The sequence below is a fragment of the Crinia signifera genome, chromosome 8 (assembly GCF_055691185.1).
Source record: "Crinia signifera chromosome 8, ASM5569118v1, whole genome shotgun sequence".
NCBI lineage: Eukaryota > Metazoa > Chordata > Amphibia > Anura > Myobatrachidae > Crinia > Crinia signifera.
This window is the reverse complement of record NC_139224.1, coordinates 80,346,121-80,368,248: the sequence shown is the minus strand read 5'-3', so window position 1 is coordinate 80,368,248 and position 22,128 is coordinate 80,346,121. Positions and strand designations below refer to the sequence as shown.

Here is a 22,128-nt window from a genome sequence, read left to right as displayed (position 1 = left end):
GTATGAACAGATTGGGAGGACGCGTGCGCTCGCCACGCTTTGGGCTGACGTGTATAGTGGGGGTTTGAAATGAAGGCATTTGCCAGTATGTAACACTGGCAAATGCGTCCTTTATTGTGCATGAGATACACTTGCGCCCGCACCCCCCATTTGTGCATGATACGCACGTGCTACCGAACCCCTAACCATCTCCCTGAAGCGGACATGGTTGCCGTACCCTGCTGCACGAATTACTGAAATGCACTTGCGTATGAGATGCTCGTGCGTCCCAGGCAGATGGCGCGCCTCTCCGCCGTGGACAGAGCTGCAGCTCGTGGGGACAGTACGGTGACTACTCTGCCTGATGGGGACACTACGCTGAGCTGCCGTTGCCCTACGTTGAAAATTTAGCATAGTGTGGCGCCATGAAACTACACAAGTACCAACAGTACATATTAAGTATGTGGCAAAATCAGCTGTAGATGTATTATCTTAATAAAATAAAAAACAATGCTTGATACAAGGTAAGATACGTTATTATACATATACAATAGCAAAGTTACCTGTGGATATACAGGACTCCATCCTGTCAGAACAATTCTGTTAAATCATGTTGAAAAGTGGGTTTATTAAGCAGTCAAAGCAATTTTTGTTATACCATAATTATATACCTAAAGTAACTGTATGAAGTAGCACATTGGTAGAGACTAGATCCCCTTCAGTTTTTTTTACAGGAGGTGACGTTCAGTGAGGGCTGAAGTTGTTAGATGCCCCCACAACGTTTTGTATTTTATCTGTAATTCACTTAGATGTAGGTTATTTTGTTTTATTTTAGCTGCATTGTACCCTCGCAAACTTCGGGCACAGACTTATATTCCCCCTTCAGATATACATGGACCCAGTGCATGATGGAAAAAGTGACAAAACTGAAGGGGATCTAGACACTCCCATAGAACATTACCAAAAGAGATGTGGCTCGCTTTTTTAAACCAAATGTACCGTTTACTGGTGCTACCAGACTTCTGGTTTGATTTTGGAGCTATCCTCAGTAACTCACCACCTATCTAGCCCAGGAGTGCCAGAAAGAGCCTCTGTGCTAATCAGCAATGATTTTTTTGCAGGCCCAGTTCCCCCATAGAACTCTGACTCTGAGTTGGTGGCTGGTCCACACTATGGCATTAGGATTACAACAGACGTCACTGTTATAGTGACAAGTATGGTGCTTCTTACAGTTTTTGTGGTTGAACATGCTAGTACTGGTTATACATTTTTTAATTTAATACATACAACGTGTGTCAATCTCTTCACATAAAATAAAAACAATCAGTGCTATAAATGACACCTTGAAAGGAAAAAGGTTTGGCTATTATAACAGAAGTATTAGAACATCATAGGGGAGCAGCAGTAACCACCCTAGCCTGCATACTGCCCTTGACTACACAGGATTCTGTTTATGGTATAAATCTACAGTGTCTAGGTCTACAATTATATGGTCGACCACTAATGGGCGACAGGGTCAAAAAAGGTCAACATGATTTATGTTTTTAGGGTGTCTATATCGACATAGGTCAACATGGACACGTCTAAGTGTACCGCATGTGCTCACCATGCTTCGGGCTCGGCACACTATTTTATTCTCCCTCCATGCCATAGTGTATGGTAGGGCATGAAATAACGCCTGCCGGCTGCAAATTTAGCCAAAAAATGAATGTCGATCTTTAAAACCGGTCGACCTTTTGACCCAGTCAACCATATGACTGTCTATCATGAGTCAGTCTGCAATCAGTCCCGATACCCAGGACTCTCTACTGGGAAGGAGTACCAAGATGACGGGAAAGGTAGGGACAGATAACTTTATGCTGTATCATAGCCTGTGCTTATATAACGAACTCCACCAACTATTCCTTAAAGGAGATGCAAATGTTATAATAACCAAAACATTTCTACCTTACATGTGTCATTTATAGACATCTTAGCACTCATTGTTTTAGTTTACATTTTGGCTATATTTGTCAGCTCTATATACACCTACTAGCACGGTATTACTCATTTAATCTTCAAGTATACATGCCACCAGGTAAAAACTATTTTACAGCCATATTTTCACAACTACATTTTGGCTGCATTTCACAAACTGGATCAGACAATAATTGGCAGATTCTGGAATGGTTGATGTAGCTCAGGCATGGGGAACCTTTGGCCCTCCAGCCGTAGTTGAACTACACAATCCCAGCATGCACTGCAACAGTTTTAGTATGGCCAAATAGCAAAACTGAAACAGGAATGTGTAGGAAAAAACAAAACACCACACAGTTCTGTTTATTCAGGGGTTTACAAATTTTATTTAGAAAATAAAGGGCAATTAGATTAAGGTGTCCTATTTTAAAAGATACATAGGCCATAACCAACCCTTTTACATAGTACAAAGAGATATGGCAGCGATTAGAATTTTATTGGCCTCTTTAAAATGAACACCTCTGGTCCCATCTTTGGCTACTTCTGTTGATTTAACACCATGTCTTTGGGTTGAAAGACCAGCCGAGTAGTTTAAAAGCAGAGCACACAGTAGTACCAAATAGACCGAGTAAAGCGGCAGAACCAATGGCACCTCTGGCACGTTTTTTGGGATCTATCGGAAATATAAAAAGAGAACAATATAAAATTTCTGTTTATGACAATAATGAAAAACACCACTTGCATACAACACTAAAGAAGCTCTGAGCACCCAGGTCTAGACATCACGCAACTCATAAAGAAAACACTAGAGGTATAATTTGATTAACCCGCGTGTTACTGTGGGGTGGACTTTTCCTTGCAGCTTCAGGAGATGCCAGAAAAAAAAAGTCATCAGTAGAAAGGCATCATTGTGGTTTAACAAATTCATTACATAGTTTTAATAGAATCAGTGATTTAATCCTTAAATTTTAGTGCAGGAGAACAGCTATTAAATTGCTTGTTGGAAATATTGGCTGTTTTGCACGAGAATAGATCAAATTCAATGTCCATCATGATTATAAACTAGTGCAGTGGAGATATTGAGTAGGTCATGGACGATATTTCGGAACCGTTGGAATTGCTCAATTCTTGACTTTGAATCGGTTTTAGGTTATATGAGATTATAACAACTGTAAACTAAATTATATTTTTGGTTCTGGCCAGGTAAGTGGTTCTGTAACTACTTAACTCAGGGGTAGCCAAACCTGTCCTCAAGATCTACCAACAGTTCATGTATTTCAGGCAACCTGTGGAGCTATAGTAGGAATGAATGCAGCATGTTTGAAAATGTGACAGTTAGTAAGGACTGCAGCTGTGCACCAGCTTGGAAGTTTGGAAAACGTGGACCGTTGGTAGATCTTGAGGACCGGGTTGGCCACCCCTGGCTTAACTGAATAATTATTTCTATCCAAGGTCACTGGGGGGCATGTACTGCCGATGCCCAAATGAGCAGGGCTGATGGACTTGCACTGTTGCTTCTCAAGTGGCACCCTCTCCAGTTTTTGGGGTGTGTGGAGCCAGGAGAGACATCCAGCTATATAGCTCTTGACTGAGCTTCCTGTTTAGGCCTTGAAAGATACATACAGTGAAACATATCGTAACACGTTGGTTTGGAGACATAGAAAGTGGACTGCCTGGCTTTTGATCCTGTGGAGACTTCCAGGGATGCCTGTGGACTTACATTCTGCGTTTTGGTCTGAAGTTTGTTATGCTGCAGGGTGAGAGTCTGTCATGTCACACATATCTGTTTTAGACTTTTATTGTAGATTAAAGATTGTATTGCACTATTCTGGACCCTTCTGTTTTTACATGGAACCGGTGGGAGCGTCAATTGGAAAGGATTCAAGCCTTTCCCGACATTATTTGTCCCTCCCCACGCAATATATGTCTACCCCCTCAGTAGACCTCTATGAGTCCTAATCAACTAGACTACAAGCATTGTTATATTTATCAATTGGTCATATAACAATATCACACTAGTGTATATTCTATTTATTTTCCTTCTGGGTAATACTAATGAGAAATGAAGTGAAAATGTGACAAACACAGAGCCAGGGGACACATTGGTATTTCTTTGTGGTATTGTACACACTGCTTGATATCCGGGATTGTGACAGAGAGTCTTGCTTCAGACCAAGGGTTCTCAAACTCGGTCCACAGGACCCCACACAGTTCTGTGCAAAACATGCACTGTGGGGTCCTGAGGACAGAATTTGAGAACCTGTGTTTTAGAACAAACAATAGGAAAATCAATAGTTTATGACCAAGTTCTCTGCTTTATACACAAAACGCCAAAACGATGAATATACACACACACACACACACACACACACACACACACACACACACTATACAATAAATTATGCCGATCTCCCAATTATTGCCAATTGGGAATTTTTTTTTATATAGGGTGTACCTATCTTAAAGCCCCATACACACTAGACGAGAAAGTAAAAGATCGCTCAGAAGGGCCCAGTGTTAAAGTCGAGTTGCACACACGCCATTTTAGGTTAGTATGGCCGCCATTTTGGTTCGCAGAGTTGCGCAAATAAAGTATACATACCCGAGTCTGTGTGACAAAGTGGACCAGAAGCGCAGCCAGACTATTACACATAAATTCATAATACCACACTTACACCAAATAAAATATAGTTAATTAAAGGTTTAGAGCACTACACAGTTTAATCAGCATGACATACTTCTGTCTGTATAATGTTTGGTACCGTTACGTTCCTCATGCGCAGTATTCCGGTCGTTGCAAAGTTTTCGCAACTCCTATGGTCCGATAATTACGGACAAAATCTATATTTCAAGGACTATTTCTGTTAAAGTGTGTGTGACAAAAGAATCAAGATATAACCGGTTCTTGTTCTTGTTGCCAACACACAAAGGACTCCAAAGTTCATTCCCTCTGCACCTATCCAAACCAGGTGTAATACTTTGCCCCAATCACTGAGGACTGGACATTCGAACCCTGACCAATAGGAATGGCCTTTGACCTCCCCCTTCTGACCCTATAAGATAGCTATCCCTAGGCTGCCTCGGTCACTTTTGGCACTGCTGATATCCCCTCACCAACCCGGGCTATAGTTCTACTTGAATATAGCGAGCTCTGACCGGACTGCGCTGCGCTATTTCCTTAACGGTAACATTTGTATTCCCGTTTTATGTAATGTGGCTGATTATAATTGTATCTGTTTCTTTGTAAGTGTTTTAAAGTACTTATTATTGTTAGACAATTGTATCATGTGTTACCCTGTATTTTCTTCTTTCTGTAATCCCCCTTTGTCCGATAAGGACTAAATACACTATTTACGGAGAATCTATCTCCTCACTTGTTATACCGTGGTCTCGTCTATTATTCGCATCTAGCGATAAGGTGTATTACGGACATTGTCCTTAAAGTGTATTCGCAGATTAGAGACAAAGTACTGCGAAGGGATCTCCTATTACTGCATTTATTCATCCGTGTATAATACACGGTAAAGGTACGCTACGCTGCGCTATGTTTTGTTCGCATGTAGCTAGGAGTAAAGGGTACGCAGGTTACGGACAAAGTACGTAACCTACGCTTTTCACTTATTGTTCTTTGATCATATAAATATCGATTTTGATAGTTGGGGGCTGGCGTCCGAGCGTTTCATACTCTAGAACACTGTACCAAACGCGCGGCTTGAACCTATACCAGCAAAAGGGTGGAAGTGATTATTTAACCATTGCTGGATAGGCCAAGTCCGCGGCGGTGCAGGGTTCGAGAGGTGCTAGCGTTTGAACCCGAACTACAATAAGTGAAATCAAGGAAATATTAAGCCACGTGTTTTAAAGTATATTAAGTGTTTAGTAAGCTGTACTTCTGCCTGCCACAAGAAGTTTAACGGGGTATGGTGTCTTGAGTTGCTTGTTCATTACAGTATATGTGCCACGTGCGATAAGGTTCGCACACGTGGAGGCAAAGGCCTGTGTTTATTATAGTACATAGAGGATTCCTTCTGTGCAAAACTATAATCTTTTATTGTTAGTTACTGCAGGGCCAGGGACTTCGCCACGTGGCGATAAGTTCTGGGCCTTTTACAGTAACGTGAAGCGTCTATTGTGTATTACGCAAGGTGCGCACGCACGTGCTTACGTTGGGAAATTTTCACATCTTTGTACGTAATTTACGGATTAAGTGCGGGATTTATTTCGCATCTTTATACGTAACTTTCGGACTGAGTTAAGGGATTTATTCCATATTTATGCGCAATTACTGCATGTAGCGAAACCCGATCGCGACCTTGCAAATACACTGTAGAACACGTGGGTGGCCGATTTATCGGCGGCCTGTGAACAGGTCTAACAAACACACGTACATATGTGGCTGTTCACTGGCACTGCACATGCAGCACACATAGGAACCCAGAGGTGAATAGTATTAAATCACTAGCTTTATTTAAAAACAGTATAGTAACATACTGTGGATAAAGCGGTAATAAATAAGAGAAAATAAGTTTTTCTTTTATTGTTCATTTTTCCGAAAAACAAGCAACTCAAGCATTATTTTAATAGATTCCTATAGCCATTAAAAGGGATTTATACCTGCATAAGTATCTAGTGAGAAACTACCAACCTGGGAAGATTTTCTGTACAGAAATATTGCAAGTTTAAGCGTAAGACCAAGGTGTAACTAGCACCCAGTGTGAAACAGTCACTGAGGTGAACGGGTGTGTGACGACACAACTCAGCGCAGTCCAGATCAGGATATTAGTTGTGTGTTGAAATAAGACATATAGGTGCACGTGACAACGGGCCCATAGGAACTGCCCCTTTCCTGGATCTACCTATTTTGATCCACCGGGAGGGTACAAGAAGCTAAATCGGAACCCAGTGATCTGATCAGCTGCTTTAGAAATACCGGTTTTGAGGATACAGGAAAAACAAGTTTTGTTGTGTTCTGCAAAACTTGCCGCACCCTGCAAGTCGACTAGCATTTCGCTGCTAGCCAAAGGCGAGTGGTGATTGAGTACAACCATGTAGACTGCGCGCCTCGCTTAAGTGTGGGAACGTTGCAGGCTGCTGAGGAGGAGTGTTTTGGGTACTGCTCACTGATAAATTACCCACCGGCCCTTTAAAATGAACCTATCATTCCCTTAATGGGGAACCGTAGCTCGCACCAAGGGGCCGTGCTACCTAGGGAAGAATTACGCCGACCACAAGGATCGGCGGCATTCATAATGTGCAGAAAGCACGGTGAACGAGCAGTTGTTTACTTAAATAAATGGAAGGAAATGACACAAGGCAGCAAAGTAGAATTTCCCAGTGTTGGTAGTTTCGATCCAGAAGTCTTATCAGCAGTTAGAGATCAGATATGTTTGCTCTTGCCACTCGAGGAAAGAGTTGAACAGAATGAATGTCTAAAATTGTGGCAGAAGGAAAGTACAATTCAAAGGGAACATAGTTATCTGTCAGATGCAAGTATAAATCAGCCACAGGAATACGAATGTTTCTACTCCCCAATATGTAAAAAAGGGAACAATTCAAGTCCAAAGTGAAACCAAAAATAACCTGAAAATGAATAACCTGTATACTGTTTTTACCCCCTATAAGCAAGATACAGATCCACAGGAGGGATTCCTGACATCAGCCATCCCTTGCGAAGCTAGCGGAAAGGAGAGAGAGGCTGAGACAGCCCAAGCTGCTGCTGCCATCCTGGTCGAGGAGATTGCTGATGCCAGGAACACAATTGGAGACACAGGTAAGCACACACAACACAGCACAGAGATAGTTATTCCTGGGATGTTGTCCAATGGTGCAGGGGGGACACAAATCCACCCTCTGCACACAGTGGAACCTCCTTGTGGACGGGGAGGCAGGGATGAGGTAATGCCTGTAAGGGATAGCGACATGCACAATACGTGGACACGATTGGAACGTCGTTCAATCATCAAAAATTTCCCTGATCCCAGCAAAGATCTGGCAAAGTGTCAGAAATTTGTAAGGGAACGAGGAAATTCAGATGAGCCCACCAATAAGGATTGGCGATACATGTTGAGAGCTTGCCTCCCTTCACACATAGATGTCCCGAAATTCATTCGGGACAGTGGTGTGGAGGGCGATAAGATTTTAACTGAACAGGGCAACCAGGAAAATATACGCCTAATAAATATACAATTGGGTGTATATTTCCCAGCGACGGTTGAAAATACTCTGATGTTCACCAAACAAAAAGATGGTGAGTCTACCAGCGGATATTTCAACCGTGCTTTGCAGGCGTTGCCAAAACACTCTGGTATCCCCGACCCCAGGGACAACATACATCTTAAGGGAGTGATTGTCTCTGTGCTGATACAAGGTCTTAGGGAAAATTTGAGAACCAGCATAGAAACCATTTACCCCAACTGCAGACAGATGACAATACATACTTTAAAGAAATCTGCTGTTGATCTAGACAAACGATTTATGACAGAAATACAGACAAACGGCATGCAGAAACTGATAACAGCCGATAGTCACACTTTTAGTAAGGATCCAACCAAAAACATACAACACCAAAGGCAAGACACGGTAAGACGGAAACAAACCGTATGTTTCAACTGTGGAAACAAAGGACACCTAGCCAGACATTGCAGGGTAAGTAACCATAGGAAACATAACACATATGTAAGACATATGGGAGACACAATGGGAGAAGACAGGTAGGTCTCAACACATAGCCATAGCCCCACCTAGTAGCCAACGCCGCCCTAAGCATGACACATATATGCAAACAGGGAGTAGGACACACATACACCCCACAACCAGATAACGTGACACAATATCTGAGGGAGGAGCCTCAGATATGGGTAAGTGTAATGGTTTAAACGCAAAAGTTTTTTTTTAATCAAACCCGTTAATAACATTCCCTCCTGATCTAGGTTGTGCCAAGCAAATAGCAGTTACAATTGGGGTAACAGGAAAAGTGCAGCATTACCCATTGGTAAAACAAATAGAGATCATAATCGGGCCCTTGCATATCAAATACTCTGTCTTATTAACTGCAGCGGCTGCGATTGACCTTCTAATTACAGAACGACCTTGAAAAATAAGTTATGTCTGCTTCTGGGCTCCAGAGGATTCATAACTTAGAGACAACAGGACCAGTATGCACGAACTAGATGCAAAATCGTTAGATACACCCCCATGACTAATGCTGCACTGTACGGTTATAATTTTTTTTTAACCCATCTAAGGTAGCTAAAAACTACAGCACGAATACCGAGTTCCCTTTGAACTAAAGATGGGCAGGACACAGGATTAATGGCAACGATAGCTTCAATAGAAACCCATTTAAAAACAGAGAGCATAGCTCCCCAAAGTACAGCTTCACCATTTGAAACCTGAGGTCGAGCTGGAAAAATACCCAGTGAGATAACAAGGTTCCCAAAAGAGAACTTTTTAGCTAATACCCCTAGACACAGCCCATAGTCACAACCCCACTGGGTAAGAGAAAGGAGGGAGGGCTTACAGATCAGAACAGGAGTTGAAAAGGGTGAGAACCAAATAGTTGAGAGCCTATTCCCCCATAGTGCCAAATCCTGGTGTCATCTAAATAAAAGAGAAATTTCTGTTGCAATAAATGTACACATTACGGTCATCAATTTTTCTACCCTTTTGATATTTTTTTTTCTCTTTTTTTCCATTTTTTTTCTCCTACTCTTCTGTTCCAGAAACTTTAGAGAGCCACAAAGCCCCAAGTCTAGCAGGATTGCACACTGTCCTTACAGCCCACAAATGGTTTGATACCGATACAATGGGTCAATGATCTATTGTTAGGTCCTTTCTCATCCACAACACCAGCAGATGGCAATAGACAACTTCTGGTGTATCCTCCTGAGGGAGGACATATTGGGCGAAATGTAATAGGGTGGGATTTTAAAAAAAAAAAAAAAAAAATCGCATCTTTAAAAAAAAAAAAAAAATAGCATTTTTTGCAGCGAATTCGCATATGTAATGAGATGCGAATTTGCGATTTCGGGCGATTTTTAGTCATGGCCAGAAATCATTCTAACTAGAGACGCGAGGAAGAAACATCTCTGCTCTAGATGCGCAGAGATGTTTCTTCCTCGGCGTCTGTATTCAGAATGATTTCTGGCCAATCAGGAGCCGACTTTCTCGGCTCCTGATTGGCCAGAAATCATTCTGACTAGAGACGCCGAGGAGGAAACATCTCTGCGCCTGTCAAAGTCCTGCGAGCCGGGTACCAGATGGGAGCAGCGCTGTCACCGGAGAGGATGCCGAGGTCGTCGCCGGGGACCAGGTGAGTAGGATTTCTTTCCTTAGGTACCCCTGGGGACTACCTCGGATCCTGGACCCCGGATTCTTCAGCCCAGGAGCCCCGGAACCCCAGGACCAGCCCCGGAACCGGACTCTTCTGCCCTGGAGCCCCGGACCCAGGGACCGACCTACGGGCTCAAGGTAGGTAAGTATCAGTGTGTGTGTGTGTGTGTGTTATGTGTGTATTAAACTTTTATTTTACAGTGTGTCAGTGTGTTTTTGTTAACTATTTTTTGTACTGTAGAACTACAAGTGCCAGCGGGCCCTTTAATGCCCCGCATGCTGGGACTTGTGGTTCTCCAAGTCCCAGCATGCGGGGTAGGCTTGCTGGGACTCAGTTCGCCAGTAGAAAACAATAGTTTTTATTCTTTTTTTTTTTACACAATCCATCAGCCCGATGCCCACCGCCCAGGGGCATCGGGGACAGCCCCGGACTATCAGCATGGGCTGGTAAGTCCTGGAGGGGGGGGGGGACCCCTTCATTGGGGGGGTCCCCACTTCCCCAGGACCCCTGCCCATGCTGACCAGCCAGGGGGTTAATGCTTTGGCCGCGGGAGCTTATATAATAAGTTTCCCCCGGCTGTGGCATTACCCTGCTGGCTGGTTGTGTCCGGTGCTAGTTCTTAAAATACGGGGGACCCCTAGTCATTTTGTCCCCCGTATTTTGGGAACCAGCGCCAGACCTTGAGCCTGGTGCTGGTTTTATAAAATTCAGGGAACCCCAACTTGATTGTTCCTTTGATTTTATGATACCAGCACCGGCTTTTTGAGCCCGGGGCTGGTTATGCTTAGGGGGGGGGACCGCACGCCGTTTTTTCTTTTTAATTTTTTTTTACAACAGAAGCATGCACAGATCAATGATCTGTGCATGTTTCTGTAAAAATCGCCAGCAAGAAGCTGGTCTATTTTTTTTGCGCTTTTCGGGAAGGTCCCATATGCGACTTTAGAACTCGCATCCTATTACATATGCGAGTTCTATAGTTTCCTATGGGAAAACATCTGGATGCGATTTTCAGTGTGACTGAAAATCGCATCTTTTAAATGTGCGAATTCACGGGAAAAATGCGCTTTTCCCCGCGAATCGCACCCTATTACATGTGGGATTTTTAGAAAAATTGCGATTTTGGCCGTTTTGGACCAAATATCGCAAAAGTCTAAAAATCCCACCCTATTACATTTTGCCCAAGGTATCTCAGGACAGATTGCAGTTGTGCCCGAACGGGGGGGGGAGGGGGGGAATCTGGGACACATTAGTAACCACAAACCAACAAATGATAGAAAAGTAGTTTGAAAAATCTGTCGCACACCCAGCAGAGAAATACCTATTATAAATATGCAGTACCCCATAAAGCATCACGAGTGGACAAGAGAGTAGTCACAATAAATTTTTCAGTAAATTTTGAACAAAGTCCCAGTAACCTTAAGCATTGCTCCTTATGTTACCCAGGGCAACCACAGCCACCATCTTGTGAAAAGCAGTCCAAGTAGTGCACAAAGCATTCCCCTTCAACAGAGAATGAAAAGGGTTGTCAAATGCATTTACATATGAATAGGTGCAATCACAAAACCCATGTCATCACAGACAGATAGTAAAGAATGAGAAACAGGATAGTAAAGAATGAGAAACAGGCCTGATTACAGCCTTTGCCCTGGGTATGACACAAGAGACCATGTGATTTGGAATACTAGACATCTGCTGAGTGTGCGACAGATATAGATGCCAGCCTGACCAATGTCGTACTGCAGTATACAATTAAACCCAGTTACTCTAGCACTTCCTACTTGTCTACACAGTGTAGTTGCCATAGCACTACCGGTAAACAAGACTGAGAATGTGGTGTTGGGGTGTGTTTTAACTGGTTATGCTCCTCATTAAGGCCCTTATTCTGGTTGGTGCGGCCGGAGCCGCACACGGTGCTCCGGCCGCACAAACCAATCCCCGCCCACGAGACGGATCGCCACGGCCGTCCGTACACGGACGGCTGGCGATCCGCATAAAAATGGTGGAGGCGTACGCCTCCACCATGGTGGGAGCTGCCCCCTGCATTCGATGGTCGTCGACCATCGAAGGCAGGTCCGCACGCCCCAGCAGCTCCCGCAAGCTGAGACCACACGGACAATCGTCCGTGTGCTAGCTTGTATGGGGGCTGAGAGCTGACATCCGGCGACGTCAGCTTTCCGCCCCCATGAGTTGCGTCATACCCTCATTACCATGCATACGCCCCGCGTTTGCATGGGAACGCCCATGAAACGCGGGGCGTACACATAGGGAAATTAGGGTCTGAAGCCCCTCACGCCCCTATACGCCCCCTTTGCGGCGGACGAAATACGTCTGCGGCGAAGGGGGCTGCACATGCGCAGATTGACCTCTGCGCATGTGCAGAATAAAAACATCGGCGGTACGGCCGCACGCGGGCCGTACCGTCCGAACCAGAATAAGGGCCATAGTCTGGACACTCCTAAAATTCTGCCTAAACATGAGAAAAATATTCACCAGCCAAGTTCACTAAATGGGAACTTGCATTGATGAATTTTATAAATGTTACCAGTAACATGCGTAATATTGTAAACCCAGCACCACTCTTACCAGGTGTGCCCTTCAAGGCACAAAGGGTGGGGGGTTGATGCTGAGGTTGCTGGACTGGTGGAAGTTATTGGGAGCCGAGACGAATATGATTGCATGACATGTTTGAATCAGACCTTTGCAGCATGTCCCCAAAGGGTGGTAACAACCCATTGGAAGAGGTAATTCATTTTTTTTCTTCTCCCTCGTTCTTCCCACAACACTGAGATGGGAAAATTGTACACTGGCTATACCGTAATAGATGGAGAAGGCATAGTAAAGGCTGGACCCCTTGGACGTCTCACTCAGCAACAGCAGCCTCATTAGTAGTGCTGCGAGAAAAAAAAAACAGCCATATTTATGCCGACTCCAAGTACGTTTGTTGGGGATATGCAGAGGATTTTGAGCCCTATGGCGCCTCAGAGATGTTTGTTTCAGTAGCTGGCACTCCAGTGGCGCAAGCGTTGTAAGTTCAAAAGATTCCTGACAGCCACACAGCTGCCGGACAGAGTGGCTGTTATCAAGTGTAAAGCCCACACCTTCGATAAGGATCCAGTGTCACTTGATAATGAACATGCTGGCAAGGCAGCTGGGTGAGCCATGCGCTCTGCGGATGTTTGTGTTCCCCCTGTAAATGTCAGTGTATTCACATAGAATTTATGTCCCCTGCAGGAGAAGCAGTCTGGAAGCCGAAGGGATGTGGACAGGAATAGAAAGATGGACAAGGAAAACCAGTGACTCTGAGAACATGCCAAACGGTCAGGGCAGAGATAGCCCATGGCCTGACTTGTCTTGACAGGGAAGGTATGTGGAAATTAGTCCGAAATTACTGGTGTGCCCACAGACAGGTAAGACGACAGGGTCATGCCTTACTTGTCTGGGGAAAGATACTGGAACGGCTGTTCCCACAGAGCCAACTGGAAAACTGCAGCAAAAGGACTTTGTTGACACCTGTTGTGAACTGTCATAACCATGAACCAGGAGATGTTGTTGTTTCCCATGCTTTGCCATATACAGGTTGCTTGATAGACCTTTAAAAAAAAGAACCACCCCAAGTCTTGTTGACAAGCACTACAGTACCTCAATAACAAAGTCGCACTACCTCAATAACAAAGTCGCAGAGAGAGAGAGATTCGGGTACGTTTGTCCTACTGCCAAAAGACCAGAAACCCAGAAGGTCCTTACATTCAAGAGCGAAAGAAAGAAATCGCTAGAGGCACCATTTCGGGAGGACTGGAGAGCAGCTAAGGTCAAGCAACCTGTACAAGCTACAAAAAGGACTGTGACACACCCCACTGGTAACAGGTTGGAAGGATCACTAACAAGTTTTTTTCCTTTCTCAGTTTTCTCCATTATTTTGGGTCCTATTTTTGTCTCCCCCCCCACTATCCGTTCTTATCCCCAAAGTCAAGGATACTGCTTTCGCACTGCTGCCAGGTATTGGGCAGACGATACAGAGTTCTGAGAGTGTGTCCCGTCCCAGTTTAGGTCAAGATAGAATACCTAAGCTTGACACGTTACCCAGGACCGGATGTTTGATAGTAATAATACCAGCATACTTAAAAGTATACCAAAAAGAGAGACAAAGAATTCAAGGGTCTGTTGTCACAAACAATGCCTACCAAAGGATGCCATATCTGAAAACCAATTGTATATAGTGTAATCTCCCCTGTTTTTATTTTTATCCCAAAGATTGTACATTATCCTTCGTCACCCCGAGTAGATTGTTCGATAAATGTGGCCCCTCATTTATCCATGATCCTGGATTGGCCAAAGAGCAGATGGTTTACTCCCCTTATATGTTTAATTCACAGATCCCAAATTTCTCTGTTAGGATTATGAATTTCTGTGTTTTAGGAAATTTTTTTGTACTGTGACAGTTTTATATTTACTGTCAAAGGGTGGACTGTTAAAGTCGAGTTGCACACACGCCATTTTAGGATAGTATGGCCGCCATTTTGGTTCGCAGAGTTGCGCAAATAAAGTATACATACCCGAGTCTGTGTGACAAATTGGACCAGAAGCGCAGCCATACTATTACACATAAATTCATAATACCACACTTACACCAAATAAAATATAGTTAATTAAAGGTTTAGAGCACTACACATAGTTTAATCAGCATTACATACTTCTGTCTGTATAATGTTTGGTACCGTTACGTTCCTCATGCGCAGTATTCCGGTCGTTGCGAAGTTTTCGCAACTCCTATGGTCCGATAATTACGGACAAAATCTATATTTCAAGGACTTTTTCTGTTAAATTGTGTGTGACAAAAGAATCAAGATATAACCGGTTCTTGTTGCTATTTACGACCCCCGACGACGATGCCAACACACAAAGGACTCCAAAGTTTACTCCCCCTGCACCTATCCAAACCAGGTGTAATACTTTGCCCCAATCACTGAGGACTGGACATTCGAACCCTGACCAATAGGAATGGCCTTTGACCTCCCCCTTCTGACCCTATAAGATAGCTATCCCTAGGCTGCCTCGGTCACTTTTGGCACTGCTGATATCCCCTCACCAACCCGGGCTATAGTTCTACTTGAATATAGCGAGCTCCGACCGGACTGCGCTGCGCTATTTCCTTAACGGTAACATTTGTATTCCCGTTTTATGTAATGTGGCTGATTATAATTGTATCTGTTTGTTTCTTTGTAAGTGTTTTAAAGTACTTATTGTTAGACAATAGTATCACGTGTTACCCTGTATTTTCTTCTTTCTGTAATCCCCCTTTGTCCGCTAGGGACTAAATACACTATTTACGGAGAATCTATCTCCTCACTTGTTATACCGTGGTCTCGTCTATTATTCGCATCTAGCGATAAGGTGTATTACGGACATTGTCCTTAAAGTGTATTCGCAGATTAGAGACAAAGTACTGCGAAGGGATCTCCTATTACTGCATTGATTCATCCGTGTATAATACACGGTAAAGGTACGCTACGCTGCGCTATGTTTTGTTCGCATGTAGCTAGGAGTAAAGGGTACGCAGGTTACGGACAAAGTACGTAACCTACGCTTTTCACTTATTGTTCTTTGATCATATAAATATCGATTTTGATACCAGTGTGTACATTCAAAAAAGTTGACTCGCACCCTCCTCTGTTCAGTGCAGACCAAGTAGGAGCTCGTTAAAGAGGGCCATGCTGCAGCACGGCTTCCACTCCCCTGCTCCCACCCGACATGCACTTGCCGAGGACCACCGCCTCCAATATCGCCAGATACACACATTGTGTAGCGTGTACCTGGTGTGAATCTTATTTTTCCTAAAATTGGTAATTTCTGAAAAATCGCCGGGACTTGCTTTGAAATTTGACCTGGGGAATAATAAACTGGAAGTTTCAATTTGGCATCGGGATCCAGTATGTGTCTAAGCTAGTGCGAGTGTGTGACCCCCTGTACACGGTCACCTCCCCCCCAAGAGGCAGCAGCAGGGAGATCTACACAGCAGACTACATCTCCCTGCAGTCTTTGAGCCTCCCAGCAGCAGAGAAGGAACTCTATTTTTATCATTGCTGAAAACCGTGTGACCCCTTTGTTTTATATTAGATACCATGGGTATCGGGAGCATGCATACCTGGCGTAATCCAAAATTAAGTGCAAGGTAAGCAAGGCACACTCATGGAAATCCCCCCAATGTATGAAGAGTTCTATAATGGTTTAGTACAAAGGTCCAGACAGGACAGTATGCGGCTTGAGCCATCTGACCTCTCAGAACAATGTGGGGAGAGGGGGAGGAGAAGGCAGGTCAGTAATGATTTAAAAAAAAAAAAAAAATGCATACATGCTTAGTAATTTTTGGATTTGTTTAGTAGCTAAAATTAGTTATTTTATTAAGGGGCATATACACACATATACATATATATATATATATATATATATATATATATATATATATATATATATATACACACACACACACACACACATATATATATATATATATATATATATATATATATATATATATATATATATATATATATATATATATATATACATACACACACATATATATATATATATATATATATATATATATATATATATATATATAAAGCACAATTGCGGTATGGCGCCTTAAAAATAATAAATAAAGTCCATATGTATGGTGGTCATAGATCAGTAAAACAGACCAGAAGAATTCATCCAATTTCTTTGTTTATTGATGTCAACTTTTTCATCGGCAAAACCGTGAGAAGTATCCCAACGCGTTTCGTCTAGAACGACTTCATCAGGGGTAACATCATAAAATTCTTTTCTTTCCTATAATAGGAATAAAGTGCTTATTGCTCCTCCAATAGAAAACGGGGAGGAATGACTGTGATTCCAGACCAATTATTTTTATAGAGTAGAGTTAAGCTGGTGACATGCTTAATCGTATACAAGTGTATAAATACCAATAAATTCTGGCAAAAAATACTTTTCTTCCCTGTGTGATCAACCTTTCTCTCAAGGATCTCTCTCCTACAGGGAAGAACTGCAGTTCTTCCCTGTAGGAGAGAGATCCTTGAGAGAAAGGTTGATCACACAGGGAAGAAAAGTATTTTTTGCCAGAATTTATTGGTATTTATACACTTGTATACGATTAAGCATGTCACCAGCTTAACTCTACTCTATAAAAATAATTGGTCTGGAATCACAGTCATTCCTCCCCGTTTTCTATTGGAGGAGCAATAAGCACTTTATTCCTATTATAGGAAAGAAAAGAATTTTATGATGTTACCCCTGATGAAGTCGTTCTAGACGAAACGCGTTGGGATACTTCTCACGGTTTTGCCGATGAAAAAGTTGACATCAATAAACAAAGAAATTGGATGAATTCTTCTGGTCTGTTTTACTGATCTATGACCACCATACATATGGACTTTATTTATTATTTTTAAGGCGCCATACCACAATTGTGCTTTCTATCATTTTGGTTGTCCCTAAACCCTTTAGGGATTTGTGTGGTTAGGCGGCCGTCCATTACAGTATACGAACTATTGCTGCATATATAGCGCGGAGAGGATTATTGGTACTATAATATATATATATATATATATATATATATATATATATATATATATATATATATATATATATATATATATATATATATATATATATATATATATATATATATTATGGAAGTCGAGTTACACACACGCCATTTTAGGATAGTATGGCCGCCATTTTGGTTCGCAGAGTTGCGCAAATAAAGTTTCCATTCCATAAAGTTTCCATACCCAAAGTGGACCAGAAGAGTAGCCATACTATCACACATAAATTCATAATAACATACTTACACTAAATGAAATATAGTTAAAGGTTTAGAACGCCACTCATAGCTTAGCTAGCCCTGCACGCATCTGTCTGTATCATGTTTAGTACCGTTCCGTTCATTATGCACAGTATTCCGGTCATTGCGAATATTTAGCAATATACACGGCCCGATAGTTATGAACATAATCCATATTCCAGAGACAGTTTCTGTTGAAAGTATGTAACAAAGGAATTTAGATGAAACTGGTTCTTATCACTGCTGACGCCGAAACCATCAAACAAAGGACTCTTAAAGTTCACTCCCCTGCACCTAGTCAAACCAGTTGTATCATCTTACCCCCCGATCACAGTGGACCTGACATACAAATCTCTGACCAATGGGAATGGCCTTTGACCTCCCCCTTCTGACCCTATAAGATAGGCGACCCAGAGCAGCCAAAGTCTCTTCGGCACATCTACCTTCCCATGACTTTTCTACCGGACTATAGTTCAGCCCTGAACGATAGTGAGCTCTGACCGGACTGCACTTCGCATATTTGAGGAGACGGGTAACGGTTGCATTAACGGTATTTATACTTATTGTATAGTTGGCTGGTTGTGTCTTGTATCTGTATTCTTTCCCCTTAGCAGAGCCTGTTTAGTATTCATTGTTAGTATATTGTATTACTTGTTATACCTGTTTATTCTTATTTCTGTAACCCCCTTTTGTCCATTAGGGACTTAAATACAACCTTTTCACGGAGTTCTTATCTCCTTATTTATATACAGTGGTCGTGTCTGTTTATTCGCATAATAGCGACAAGGTATATTACGGACACAGTCCGATAAGGTATATTCGCAGATTAGAGACAAAGTACTGCGAAGGAATCTCTGATTAAGGTATTGGTTCTTGGTGTACATAATACAATAAAAAGGTACGCTACGCTGCGCTACGCTTTGTTCGCACGTAGTTAGGTATAAAGGGTACGTTGGTTGCGGACTTATTACGTAACCAGCGCTTTTCACTTATTGACTCTCTGGTCATATTTAATCGTCATTAACAATTGGGGGCGCGTCCGTCCGCTCCACATTCCAGAACTCAGTACCAGGCGTGCGACCCGACCTATACCAGCAAAAGGGTGGAAGTATTATCCATTGCTGGATAGGCCGGGTCCGCGGCGGTGCGGGGTTCGGGAAGTGCTAGCGTTGAACCCGGAGCACAATAAGTGAAAGCCACGTGTTTAAAGCATATATTAAGTGTTTAGTAAACTGTACTTCTGCCTGCCACAAGTAGTTTAACGGGGTATAGTGTCTTGAGTTGCTTGTTCATTACAGTATATGTACCACGTGCGATAAGGTTCGCACACGTGGAGTCTGTGTTTATTATAGTACATAGAGGATCCCCTCTGTGCAAAACTATAATTGTTTATTGTTAGTTACTGCAAAACCAGGGACTCCGCCACGTGGCGACAAGCCCTGGGCCTTTTTGCAGTAACGTAAAGCGTCTATTGTGTAGTACGCTAGGTGCGCGCGCACGTGCCCATATCGGGAAATTTTCGCATCTTTGTACGAGATTTACGGATTAAGTGCGGGATTTATTTCGCATCTTGATACGTAACTTTCGGACGGAGTTAAGGGATTTATTCCACATTTAGGCGCAATTACTGCGTATAGCGAAACCCGAGTGCAACCTTGCAAATACACTATAGAACACGTGGGTGGCCGATTCATCGGCGGCCTGTGAACAGTGCATGTACACACGTGGCTGTTCATTGGTACTGCACATGCAGCACACATAGGAACTCAAAAGTGAACAGTATTAAACCACTAGCCTTATTTAAAACAGTATAGTAATATACTGTGGATGGGGCGGTGATTTAATAAAGAGAAAAATACGTTTTTTTTTCTTTTGTTCATTTTCTCATTAAGCAAGCAACTCAAGCATTATTTTAATAGATTCCTATAGCGTATTATAAGGGATTTATACCTGCATAAGTATCTAGTGACAAGCTACCAGCCTGGGAAGATTTTCTGTACAGAAATATTTCAAATATATGCATAAGACCAAGGTGTAACCAGCGCCCAGTGTGAAACATAACTGAGGCGAACGGGTGTGTGACGGCACGACTCAGCGCAGTGTAGTCCAGTGTAGGACAGTCCAGTTAGGACCGGGTTCACGTGACGACGTGCCCATAGGAACTGCCCCTTCAGTGGAATTGATTCCGCTAGGAGGGTACAAGAAGATACATCGGAACGTACTTGTTTCCGATTAGCTACTTTAGAAATCCAATTTTTGGGGGTATAGGAAAACAAGTTTGTTATACCCTGGAAAAATTGTGCCACACCAAGCAAGTTGGCTAGAAGTTCGCTGCTAGTTGAAAGACTTGGTGATTGAGTATCGTACCTCGCATTGTGGGCTTCACGCTTGATTGCGGAATAGTGTCGCTGTGTGGAGAAGTGAGTGGTTGGGGAGCTCTCAACTTAAATAACCCACCGATATCTATTAAGCTGTGAACGTTTATTCCTGTAATTATGGGTAATAACGGGTCACGCTGTGATAACGTGCATGTTAGGGAGGAAGCAAGCCGGCCAAAAGGATCGGCTGCTTTTATGATGTGCTGTAAGCACGGTGAACTCACAGTTGTTTACCAAAATAAATGGAGAAAAATGACACAAGGCAGCAAGTTAGAATTTCCCAGTGTTGGTAGCTTCGATCCAGAAATCTTATCAGCAGTAAAAGATGAAATATGCCTACTCTCCAGTCGTAAGGAGAGAGTGAAGCATATAGATATTCTTAAATTGTGGCAGAAGGAAGGACAGGAACAATGGGGAACCAGAGGTCTGGCAATACTTGACGCAACCAGCCACAATAAAAATGCAACCGTTACAACCGCTGCCACAATAGAATCAGCTCCCCCACCCCCATATGTGCTGAAGGGGTTAATGACTCATAAGAAAGACATGAGTAATAATGTATCCATTGCTAACTTGTACCCTGTTTTTACCCCCTATAAGCAAGATACAGATCCACAAGGGAGATTCCTGACATCAGCCATCCCTTGCGAAGCTAGCGGAAAGGAGAGAGAGGCTGAGACAGCCCAAGCTGCTGCTGCCGTTCTGGTCGAGGAGATGGCTGATGCCAGGAACACGATTGGAGACACAGGTAAGTACACACAACACAGCACAGAGATAGTTGCTCCTGGGATGTTGTCCAATGGTGCAGGGGGGATACAGATCCACCCTCTGCACACAGTGGAACCTCCTTGTGGACGGGGAGGCGGGGATGAGGTAATGCCTGTAAAGGATAGTGACATGCACAATACATGGACACGATTGGAACGTCATTCAATCATCAAAAATTTCCCTGATCCCAGCAAAGATCTGGCAAAGTGTCAGAAATTTGTAAGGGAGCGAGGAAATTCAGATGAGCCCACCAATAAGGATTGGCGATACATGTTGAGAGCTTGCCTCCCTTCACACATAGATGTCCAGAAGTTCATTCGAGACAGTGGTGTGGAGGGCGATAAGATTTTAACTGAACAGGGCAACCAGAAAAATATACGCCTAATAAATATACAATTGGGTGTATATTTCCCAGCGACGGTTGAAAATACCCTAGGGTTCACCATCACACAGAAAGATGGTGAGTCCACCAGCGGATATTTCAACCGTGCTTTACAGGTGTTGCCAAAACACTCTGGTATCCCCAGCCCCAGGGACAACATACATCTTAAGGGAGGGATTGTCTCTGTGCTGATACAAGGTCTTAGGGAAAATCTGAGAACCAACATAGAAACCATTCACCCCAACTGCAGACAGATGTCAATACACACTTTAAAGAAATCTGCTGTTGATCTGGACAAACGATTTATGACAGAAAGACAAAACCAAATAGTATGTTTCAAATGTGGAAACAATGGACACATAGCCAGACATTGCAGGGTAAATAACCATAGAAAACATAACACATATGTAAGTAACTGAGAGACACAATGGGAGAAGACAGGTAGGTCTCAACACATAGCCATAGCCCCACCTAGTAGCCAACGCCG

The 22,128-nt window shown here is 43.0% G+C and overlaps 1 protein-coding gene across 8 annotated transcripts in view; it reads right to left on the bottom strand.

The window, feature by feature from the left end:
- Positions 1-2,292: 2,292 nt before the first annotated feature.
- The window catches only part of MGST3 (microsomal glutathione S-transferase 3), a 49,122-nt gene continuing 29,286 nt past the window's right edge, over positions 2,293-22,128 (bottom strand). For all 8 annotated transcript variants that reach the window (XM_083156712.1, XM_083156715.1, XM_083156713.1 and 5 more), the window contains one exon: positions 2,293-2,608. In XM_083156712.1, the coding sequence (XP_083012838.1) occupies positions 2,487-2,608 (122 nt within the window). In that variant the 3' untranslated portion in view covers positions 2,293-2,486. The remainder of the gene's footprint in view (positions 2,609-22,128) is intronic.